This window comes from Myzus persicae, unplaced genomic scaffold (assembly GCF_001856785.1).
Source record: "Myzus persicae strain clone G006 unplaced genomic scaffold, MPER_G0061.0, whole genome shotgun sequence".
NCBI classification, from domain to species: Eukaryota; Metazoa; Arthropoda; class Insecta; order Hemiptera; family Aphididae; genus Myzus; species Myzus persicae.
Genome location: NW_019104189.1, coordinates 498,654 through 510,809, shown reverse-complemented (window position 1 = coordinate 510,809; position 12,156 = coordinate 498,654). Strand labels below are relative to the sequence as shown.

The 12,156-nt window shown below is 32.3% G+C and overlaps 1 protein-coding gene across 6 annotated transcripts in view; it reads left to right on the top strand.

The window, feature by feature from the left end:
- The window catches only part of LOC111039752 (inverted formin-2-like), a 55,749-nt gene that overhangs the window by 38,154 nt on the left and 5,439 nt on the right, over nucleotides 1–12,156 (top strand). For 5 of the 6 annotated variants that reach the window (XM_022323360.1, XM_022323362.1, XM_022323364.1 and 2 more), the window contains 5 exons: nucleotides 8,650–8,846; nucleotides 10,441–10,559; nucleotides 10,674–10,833; nucleotides 11,442–11,596; nucleotides 12,068–12,147. In XM_022323360.1, coding sequence (XP_022179052.1) covers nucleotides 8,650–8,846; nucleotides 10,441–10,559; nucleotides 10,674–10,833; nucleotides 11,442–11,596; nucleotides 12,068–12,147 — 711 coding nt within the window. The remainder of the gene's footprint in view (nucleotides 1–8,649; nucleotides 8,847–10,440; nucleotides 10,560–10,673; nucleotides 10,834–11,441; nucleotides 11,597–12,067; nucleotides 12,148–12,156) is intronic. The other variant, XM_022323363.1, reaches the window with a different exon arrangement.

Here is a 12,156-nt window from a genome sequence, read left to right as displayed (position 1 = left end):
AATTATATATATGTGACGTCACGACGACCGCGACGACAACAGAATCGTCTCCGGAGGTTATCATCCGAGACGACGACGCGAGCGTTGTGTTGTTTTTAGCGGCGTGCGTACTATGTATTATATGGGTACACCATGATCCACGATATCTACCCGCCTCACTCGCCTCACTACTTACCCACCCATTCCTACCTACCTGCTCAAACCTTGTGCCTGCGTCGATAACGGTAAACGCGTACGAGTTTTGGACTAGGATAGGTGATGCGTGATCGAGCCCTGGGGTGGTTATGTGTATATCACAATAAGTCGGCGGTCTTGTGTATAATAATATTATATAGAGCCCAAAAGCCTCGGAAAAAAACGATTTTTTCAATTCCTTCAATTTGCAGGTAGCGAATTTGTAGCGAGAAGTGCCTGTAAACTATACGACATGTAGTCGAACAATACTCGTATAATATAATATTATTATTACAACGATGACGGTGAGCTAGCTATGGGTACGTAGCTAATATTATTATATTTACACAGTGTATTCAATATAATAATTAATAATACACTATACAGGTATATCGTTCACTTTTTGCTACTCATCGAACATAATATTATACACAATATAAGTATCTAAGTATAATAGCGTGGCACATTAACAGTGTAATTGGTCAGGTATGTTGGTGATGGTGACAGGGTGTTTTTTTCAGAGTTTGTTTTTTTATTCAGAACATTTTTTACTTTGTAAGAAAACAAATAATATCGTATTACGTGACGTACACTAAGTATTATAGTCTACAATATTATTTTATTTTTGAATTATTCATTTATTTTCATCTCAATGATAGTAATAATTCAACAACCCTTATTTCAAAGTTTCGTATTCTCGGATAGAATAGTTTTCTCTAATCACGTTTTCAGTATATATAAGAAACTGCAACAGTTCAATAATGATTATGAAGGAATATAATATATGATGTATTTTAGTCAAACTATATGGTTCAGTCGCTTACTCAGGGAGGGTGTTTCAACCTTGGCTGTACAATCCGAAAATATATTAGATGTGTCAATAGCCCACTACCCTAACTGTAACTAAATATTAAACTAGAACACCTCTCTTTACCGAACCCCTATGAGCAATGAGCTTTAAGTGCACCAACAATTATAGGTATCGCTTGATTGATTTATCGATATTTTAAACATACAAATCATGGTCAAAAAAAGGCACTTGGCTCCAAAATATTAAACCCAAAAGTTTGATTTTAAGTGTACGAATATTTTCCGAAAAATTCTATAATGATAATAACTGAAAGCGTTCAGTGATTAAGATAAAAATTCCTATTCACGGTTGTCTCCACGTTTATATTTGTTAGTTATTACTTATTATAGCTTAATATATTTTAATTTTATCATATTGACATTATTTTACGATGTATTAATTCAATCCTATGAATATTTTTAGTGCCCAGTAGTTGAAGTATGGATGTGATATCATCGCATTCGATTTCGGTTCACACATCATTTCACCCCTAAACTTATTTTCCGAAAGACACAACCCATTTTGAAAATTAGTTATTTTGAGTAATAATAACGACATGAGGTAGTTATGAAAAACAAACTGTACAAAACCATACGGTTATCTTGTTTATTGTGTATGGTGAACAAAAAATAAACATCCTTTAATGTATTTTATTAGAATTGAATAGGAGGGACACATCACACGTGGTGTAATATTATAGTGTTGACATCCCTTCACATTCAATTTGGATCACTTCGACCAATGCGCATCTGTGCGATCCCCTCCAATCAAACCATCTCGACGGAGCGTATACAATCGTAGTTTTCATTTTGGGAATAATAGAACTTTAATGCACATACATACATCACACGCACTATATTATGCTTATAGTGGTCGACTGTACATAATACTACACACATTTAACTACCTGCAGGTGAACACACGTAGTTAAAAGCAGTGACGCGAGCGCCACATAGCATGGTGAACCTGGAACACTATTTTTAGTGCGTCCGTCGTCCTAACAAGCCAAAATATTCGGTGCCGCCGACGTTTCTAATTTTGTTCCATAATTCTTACGCGCGACAACTGCCGGGACTCCTTTCCCAGAATTCCTCTCCAGCGGCGGTGGTGGCGTCGCGCACCTCTCTCTCACCCTCTCTCTCTCTCTCTCTCTCTCTCTCTCTCTCTCTCTCTCATTCTATCTCTCCCCCTCGGTCTGCTATGCGGCGATATCACAATATATAGGCGAATATATATTTATAAACTCACCTATGCGCGCGTGTGTATATAATTTATAATATCATCACACCGCCTGCGACACAGGATCGTTTAGAGCTCGGTTCGAGTAATAATAGTAATAATATCGTCATGAATAATTATTGTCTACTCCTGTGTTTATATAGGTACGTAAATTATGGTAAATGTATAGTATTATCATATGATTATTATTATAATATTATATCGGTGCGTGGGCACTGGGCGTATAATGATAATATGCACACGAGCAGCATTAATACGAAAATAATAATAATATATTATAACTGGTATTCCGCCGCCGCCCAGTTAAATAAAATGATTAAGTTTACGCACAAACACACACACACACACACACAAACTCGCACTGTCCGATTTGCTGTCGTGCGTGTGTCGTCCACGGCGAGGGCTGAACCATCTGTGCGCCCGTCGCATACTTGGCTTCGGTCAGGAATTCGTTCCGTTTCCGCTCGTTTTCAATCGGCCGATGTGTATTTTCGTTACTATATATTATAATATTATAATATTATAATAACATGATGTTGTGCGTAAGAAGGTACCCGTTCTATACTGCGTGAAAATGACCTATATAATATTATTATCTATTTTTCGATATTTTCCATTATATGATTTTTCGTCTTACAACACTATGAGGTATCGGTCACAGTCGACTGCGAGGGATGACGAAAAAAAATGCACATCCTACTTTTTGGATATCCTTATAATAATTTAAACATTTTTTCAACGTGAAATTGCCTTGACGCAAACGCCATTATTTCGCGAATCGTCCAACGATTCACTTACATTTGTATTATACACATATTTTTAACATAATATAAGTATAATAAGTATATAACTGTACAGTTATCATAAAATGCATGAGTTGTAGCGAAAATCGAACTGATCAAATCAAAATTCTATTTCTGCGATTGTTGGAGAACTATGAATATAATTTTTTCATGTTATTAACATTTTTGAATAGCGTAGTTACTTTAAAAATTGTTTGAACCTTCAGAATATTTTTAAACTTTAGCTTAGACTAGTACGGTTTCAAAAGAACTTGCTCGTCAAGTTTAAATAAATAAATAAAAAGCTTGGTTATTTTTTGAGACATGAACATTATTCATTTACTACCTATTTAGATATTATTATTATACTGCACATGGTTTTCGAATGTTTAAACTTAGTGTCACGTGCCTGCATGACAAAAACCATGGTTTGTACACCTAATGTCCAAATTCCTACATGTAATGTTATAAACATTAGAATTTTAATTATTATGTGATAAGAAGTTTAGGTAGTGTGCAACGAATTAAAAAAAATTGTTTATTTACTAACATTTAATGTCAAAACAATAATTACTTTAATACATTGCACGTTTACTTTCCAGTGCCTAATTCAAAGTGCATCACAATAGTAATACTATATTGCTCGTGTATATAATATTTATTATAGATACATATACTATATTAGTGTTTTGTTGTTTTAATATTTGTGTATAACGCTGGTATAAGGGTAGGTATCATTAATATTTGAACAAGGTATCTACAACGATTAAAAAAATAAAACCTAAGGATTTTACAGTAGAATAGATTATAGATTAATAATAAAACTAAAGCAACGTTGTGTGACATCGTGTTACAAAACATTGTTTGAAAGTTGACAAAGGTAATCATTTTTACACAAATCAGATTTATGTGTTCTCGAATCTTATTTCCTGTAAAATTCTTTAAATACTTAATTTAGGTATGTATTATTAAGTCGTACACGACATTCGAACCGTCCAATAAAATATATCCCTTATGTGTGCGCTCGTCAACAGTTGAACAGCTGTATTTATACCCTATAAATCATAAGCGACGGTCTTTGTTAGTCCGTGACAAGATAAAATAATAATTGTAAGATAATTTATATTTTGATTTGTGTGTGTCGTTTCAATTGGAACAAATAAGACGGTGGGGAGTGGTGGCGATCAGAAATTGAAAATATCCGTTTAGAAAAATCGTCGACTCGACTTAACGAATTAAATTAAATTGAAATACAATTGGTGCGTCGCAGTCGCCGCAGTCGCAGGCCAGGCGATTATTTCATGCGTGTAAACTTTTTAATAGGTAGTATTTGTTCAAAACACGATATTACAGTATAATATGAAGGGAGATAGAAAAAGAAAAAGAGAGAGAGAGAGAGAGAGAGAGAGAGAGAGAGAGCGAGAGATGCTGAAGACCGAGACGATGACGCGTACAATGTATAAACATTGTATTTAAAAAGGTCTGTGACAGTTTCGTCGTCGTAACACCGTCGAATTACGTTTTCGGAATGTCATTAACATAAAACGCGTTTGGTAATGGCTAATAACATTATATTATATAGTAGGTATTATGATGACGAGCAAAACGAATATAATAATAATAAAAGAGTATAAGACATGTTCGTGAACTTCAAACGCTACTCCGGTGGACGGCCATTACACTATATTATTAGCTATATTGCACGCCGTTTAACTCCAGCACTATTTCCTATTACTATTATAATAATGTTCGTATAGCTGATGCACGCGAGTCGGGTATAGAGTTGGTATACACATTATCCCGTGACGATTATGTAATTGAAACTAGACTGGAATTTTAAAAGTGACGGCTCTCGGATGAGCTATATTTATTGCCGGACGGGGATTATTCTAGGAACAACCACGTGCTTATTATATTATTATACCGTTCACAGGAACGAAGATGAAATTTGTATCATACATAATAATAATAATAATAATAATAATAATAATAGACGTGACGTAAACGGCGTACCTATAACAGCCGCGTGGTGTTAAAAACAAATCCGATTTATGAGGAACTGTCCGCAGAGACCCTCGCAGTGAGCGAGAGCGGCCAAAATATTATTGTTATTATTATTTTACTGTACACTGTGCATAATGCTATTATTCGAGGCACCGGTCGTCGGGTAATTTTTAGAGGCAATCCTGATTTAGAAATAATATAAAATGTGGTTCTTCTTCTTATTATAATTATTATTAGAAGCATGTAAGATCGTTCTTTAAAAAAACAATGTATTTAACATTTAAAATATATAGTTTTATAGTTATTTTTGTGACATCATAATTAAAAAAAAAATTAAATAAAAAAAATTAATATACGGTAAAAAATAAAAGGTACAAAAATCCAAAAACAATTCAAGTTATGGTTTCATGGTTATTTTCTAAAATTAATAATATAATATGTATGTAGTATCAGCATAAATTGCATATACCTACTATTATTAACTATGATAAATATTTTAAATGTGCTTGTATAACCATAAGATCAAATAAATTATAAAGATCATGAAAATGCTTCTCAAAATTAATGCTTACGAAATCAAAATAATTCAATGAGTCAAGAGAGCTAAACGCTGGGAACAGTTGATAATCCACCCACAAAAAAAAAAATAATAAATCAAAATTCACAAGTATAAACAAAATAAACTTAAAAACTCTTTGTGATTCGAATATAAAATCAAGACTAGTGATTTTGAAAATTGTTTAAAAGCTAGCTATATCTAATCTTGTAATAATTTGATTAGTCAACTATCCGTTTATACATAAAATAAGTTTTAAGTTAAACTATATTATATAATTATGAATTGGACTGTTCCACACTTTTACATATAATGCACAATTTATAAATGCAGTCTGCAATTGAAAAACATATAAACGTTTAATATATTTTGTATCAGTAAACGATATAATTGTTATAAACATGAATAAACTTTTGAACGTGCCAAACGTCGACACCTCGATGATGGTACAACAATGTTAACGATATTTTCTGTGGTGGACTAAACGAGTATTATGAAATTATCTAATTTAATGTTAGACAAGACTGATAAGTCTCACTGCGTGATTTGGGACTCTTTGATGACGGGCGCCGCGTTAATGTCTGAATACCTTGTGACCTGTTAAAATAGTGGTTTTGGGCATAACATTTTTTTTGGGAAATCCATTAATATAGTAAATTTTGATCAATATGAATATATGATTCATTAATATTACAATTTATGGACTATTTATTAAAGTAATTAAATCTAACATATTATTAGTAGGTAGCTTGAAGCGTTGAATGTACGTGCTCCTAAGGGTCCAGAATTCTCAAAACTCAAAATAGGTTATCGAATTTTTGATTCTACTCTGACTATTGTACTGACGTGTAAAGGAAAACACAGTTGACACCCTGTATATTGCACTATCATCATAGTTACATAGTAATTATCATATAATATCACCGTTACCGGAATCGTTTCGTATTTTTGTCGACACGGAAAATTCGCCAGGGTGTTTGTTTTAAACTCGCTCTAATACAACACGTACCGAACTCTGTAATCGTACACGCCGCCGCCGGGCGTTATTATATTATGCGTCTTCCCAAGAATTAACGTAAGAATGCACTATTGTCACAAAAACTTTTTATGAAAAAAAAATAACAATATACATATAATACGATTAAAATATTGTCAACTCAGTTTTCATTGAATTCGCCGATGGCTCTCAATGAATGCTTTTGGATTGTGTAGTTGATTTTTTTCACAACAATACTCATTTTTTCCAAACTATTTGTCGCTCGTTTTTGTGTATTGTATTTTTCCCATGCATATTGTGTTTTATTATATTATTGTTATTATATTTGTCAAACGGATTAGGCTATTATTTAAATCAACAATTTAGAGACTATAAAACGATGAAATAGAATTAAACCTAAACAAATAAACGGTAATAAAAAAAATTAAAATATTAGTTTGCCGTTGGTGTGAAAATCGAAAATTATGTCTACATGCGTATTATTATATGTATTTATATCATATTGTATATGTATTTTGTGTAAGGCCTCGAACGTGTATGCTAATAAAAAATAACAATAATAATAATTATTATTATTAACGAGCCCAGAAAATGTGCATGTGGACTATGACTGTTGTCGAGACCATTTATACAACATAATAATAATAATAATACACGTCAAATTGTTTATAGATGTTAATATTGTGTTATGGAATTTAATATTCCAGCATCGAATGCACACGATGTATGGTGCGGTGTACATCCGATTTTATGGATTATTAACTTAAATATTATTATCTCATACGAATTCTTTCGTATACAGCGTTCCATGCCAGACGATAATATATTTTGATAGTGGACCATCAAGGTTATTTTGAAGACGTACAATATTGTAATATTAGGTGCACATTATAATAATATGCACTCGGATATCACCGAATTTCTTATCATTTGGTCAACAGTAATTCTGTTACAACATCAGAATTACCTACGGCATGTATATTATGATAATTTGTTCGCCACAATAATGACGTTATATTATACTTATATATATATATGTACTATTACATGACTAATGTATGCACGAGATTGAAGTTGGCCGGTGGCAGGTACATACCACAGTAACATAACGGTTGGATAACGTCGTAACGTAGTATTCTATGTCAAATCGTTCCCGGTTGTGTAATTTGTTTACCTCCACGCAAACACATCACACATGTCATTATTTTTAACGAATTTCGTTCACAAACATAACTATTTAAATTTACAGGAAATTTAATACTATTTTTAGGCGTCTATTATGTTATGGTTTCGGTAAATAAATATTGTTTACCCCGTGTAGTATTTAAATTCTTTACAAATATGAAGACGACACTGCGTATATACCAAATTAAATGACGTCCGTTCTTCCCAATGGGACATCACGCGTGTATAATTTATGTGAAATACGTGTATTTATTATAAAAATCTACTTTGACCGCAATATATCATATTATTATAGTGTATAATGTTTATAGTTTTACGAACTATACTGGACTCTGTGTTGTGATCTCCAGATTGTATCTCGTCCAGAATATATTTCTGTTTTTTTCAAAACTAATTCATTAGAAATGTCGTTGTTTACGAGCTGGTCATATTAATGTTGAGTTATGTTCTGTTCCTCGGTCGGGTTATTGTAAATTGTAATATTATTAAATTCTAAGCGCCGATGTAATATTATATGTTAACGTGATAACCCGTAAACCGAAGGTCCTGTAGAAATTAGTGTAGACAATTTTTGGTTATCTAAGGCTCACCAGATCTCAACCCACTTACCCAGGACCCGAGACCCACCACATAATCGTTGTAACCCACCGAAAATCGTATAGCGTATGTTACTGTATTATTGGGCCTCCGTCCGTTGTATATATAAATACATCAAATAAATCAAATAATCTCTTGTGAAATTCTCTGTCTTATCTATTAATATCCGTCACTGCAATATAGATAATAATAATGTTCAACGCATTGCTTTACCGTACACCAACAAATAAATTAATCGATTGCGGTTTGTTTTCCTGCGCCACAGGAAATGGATCGAGGAGTTCCTGCAGAGAGATGGCCTGGGCACGTTGTTGAGCAGCTTGGGCGCGACGGGCGGAAAATCACTGACGGACACAATGGACCAGTTGCAATGCGTCGAATGTCTGCGTGCTGTCGTCAGGTCTCGGACCGGATTGAAATACATTTCCACCCATCTGGAATACTCGTCGTACTTGGCTTCGGGTACGTCTTCACTTTTGATTTTATTAGAATAATATGATATTGCCATTTATTTATACTTTCTACACAACAAATCATTCATTTTTTATGATCTGTTTGAAAAGTTCAATGATAAATCAGTATAATAATTAAACTTCTAAGATACGTACATAATAATATGGAAACACAGTTTTATATACATCGATACACTCCGTAAGAAATGCAGTTTTAATTTTTAGATTCTGAATTGAAGCAAAAGGCAAAAAAAAATTCAGCGTATTAAATTGATAAAAGCATATTAAACAAGAGTAAAGTTAGGGATGGAACAATCACTGTGAAATATTGTCATATACCTAAAGTGTTTCACCTAGACAGATTTTGTCTATTTAACATTTTTCAAATATGATTTTGAAAAATGGTTAGTATATTATGTTATAATATAGAGATCAGCAATTATGAAAATTCATAATATTCTTCGATAAAAAAGATTGAACTGTTGTCTTCGTATTACTCAAAAAATTAAACATTATTGAATTATGTACATATTTTAAAAGTCGAATTACTAGTTCCCATAAGTTTGTATCTATATATTATTGCCTACAAGTTAGTTAGAATGAACGTTTTAATGATCAGAAAACAAGAAGGCGTGTAGATGGGTAAAATCGATATACACAACACATGTAATATAATCAGCAACTTATAAAACGATAATATTATTTTTTCACTTAATTTGTAGACAAAAGTGCTACATCATAGCACGAAGACTCAGTTTCACATTATTTATTTTTTTCAGCTCTCTTATAAGTTATAATTATTTACAGATGACTCTGCTAAGTATATTTTTCTAAGACCACATCGTGAGATCTTAAGCGCTACTGCACTTACGGGAACTTTGATCTCCGTTCTTTTTTATTGCTCGGTTGGGCCCCTAAATATTTTTAGTCTATTTCGGTTACTCTCTACACGTGAGCCTGTTACAATGATATAAACTATGTAGGTACACCGTTATTTCATTTCTCTTTCGTTTTATTTTATAAAAAATCCTATTAAACGTTTGAATTATTAACATGTGAAATATTATTGTATACAGCGGCGGTATAGAGTACATTATTGTGGATGATAACACATTTAAATTTATTATTGACAATATAATACAATTTGACAGCTATATTTTAGAGTGCGTTTCCTATTTATATGTGGTATAACGATGCGTGCATACTAATTAAGAGCCTGTACCAGAGTGCTGGGACGACCTTTGTCCCGTGTACAAATATATTTGTTTGCGTAACATTTAATGTTATTATTTTATCATTGTATAGACGACGCGGTCAATCTAAATGCGACAATTATGTTATAAATTGTCGTATTAAGGTAAACTTTATGCAAACTACGTACATGCATGAATTCGCAACTAGTGGTTTTATCGCGATCGAGTAAAATTCGTTTTGAACAAATAACTATTCGGATTTGTTATAATTTACATGATAATGCACTACATATTTATATGATTTAATACCATACGCATAGGTCGTTAACACCACCGTCCAAACTAAAACGATATTCGCCTCTGTTAATGAACAAATAACGATGTGTTACTATAATTTATTTTAATTTTTAGCAGTACTTGTATGCAATAATACAACCGTAAAGCTTCAAGTGTACGAACTGCTGTGCGCGTTGTGCGTGTTCTCCTCGGACGGAATGATTTTCGTTAAGTCTGTCTTGTCACACATAAAGGTAAGGTTCGACGAACACATAATAATCAGGTGCCTAAATTTTTTTTGTGCCTATGGACTATAGTAGTGTTTTGGCCACGGTTTAACGACACGTACGGTTTTATTCGGTGTATAGATGAAACAGGAGTTGCGACACGATTACGAAATCGTAGTGATGGAACTGCAGCTGGCGGATACGTTCGCTTATCAAACGACTTTGTTGGCTTTCGTCAACTGTCTGATACTCGTCGAACAGAATCCGAGGAGGAGAACGTGCGTCAGAAACGAACTGATTGGTGCGTATAATATATCATTATATATAAATATTAAATATAATAAATAATGGGGATATTATCTTTTACTAACGTGCGGCGTGTTGAAGAATACTTTTGAAATGCATTTTAAGTGTGTTTTATATGTGTTATACAGAAATGATTATTATATTGCATGTAAACATTGAAACATCATGAGATAAGTTTTAATAAGAAGTTGAAAAAAATCTTTCAAGTTTAAATATCACAATATTTATAAGCATTGTAATATTATATAATATTATAAATCATGACATATTATGTAGGTACATCTAATAATAATTATTCACGAAAGAATTCTTGATGAATGGGCAGTAAATAAACATACAATCTATCGGAAGCATAATTTAAGTAACTAAGTACACCTCTACTTATTTAACACATATATTACACTCAAAAGTCAGAATATTATTATTAATTTAATTTTAATCAATATTTTTCTCGAATAACTTATTCGGTACTCGAATACTTTACAACGCTCTGTTAAGTTCACGGATTGAGGTGCACCTATTTTGTTCGCTCTTCTTGTTCATATATATATACATGTACTCGTGTATTCATATACCAATATTGTTCAAATATGTGTATTATAGCTCTTGGACTACGGACGGCTATCGATAACATGGAGGGTTACGAAGATGACGCATTACAAATACAAATCAACGTGTTCGAAGAGCACCAGTTGGCCGACGAAAATCAATTACCCCAGAAATCGCACCAACAGCTATTTAACGAGTTAAGATCTAAGGTAAAATTACAGTTTGTCTGCTCGTTGTCTTACTAGATTATAATAATATCTATGCACTGGACAAAATACCGCTGATTAACCGACGAATTAAGTTTATAAAGATTAGGTATCTTAAATTCAAATTCTATGAAAAAATAATTGCACCTATATTAATTGCATTTTAATGGGTACTTAAATACATGATTAAATATAATATACTTAAAACTAATTTTATAATTTATGTTGTATAGTTAATAAAATAAAGTTTGAAACAAATAATCGTGGATAATGAATGAATCTCACTGCTAACAATTGTTTTCATATTTAATTTGTATTTATGCAAGATCAGTAATGTATCATCTTAATTATTTAGTATTAACAAATTCAATGAAAAAATAATTCACATGATAACTATAATCATTTATATATTTAATTACCGATTATGATGTTATTATTTTGTTTCGATTGATTAATTGGTTATTCATTCAACAGATATCAAACACGTTATACGACTCGTATTTGAAAAACATTTTACTTCAAATGTCTGAAATGGATTACAGTGATTCAAAAATGTAAATATT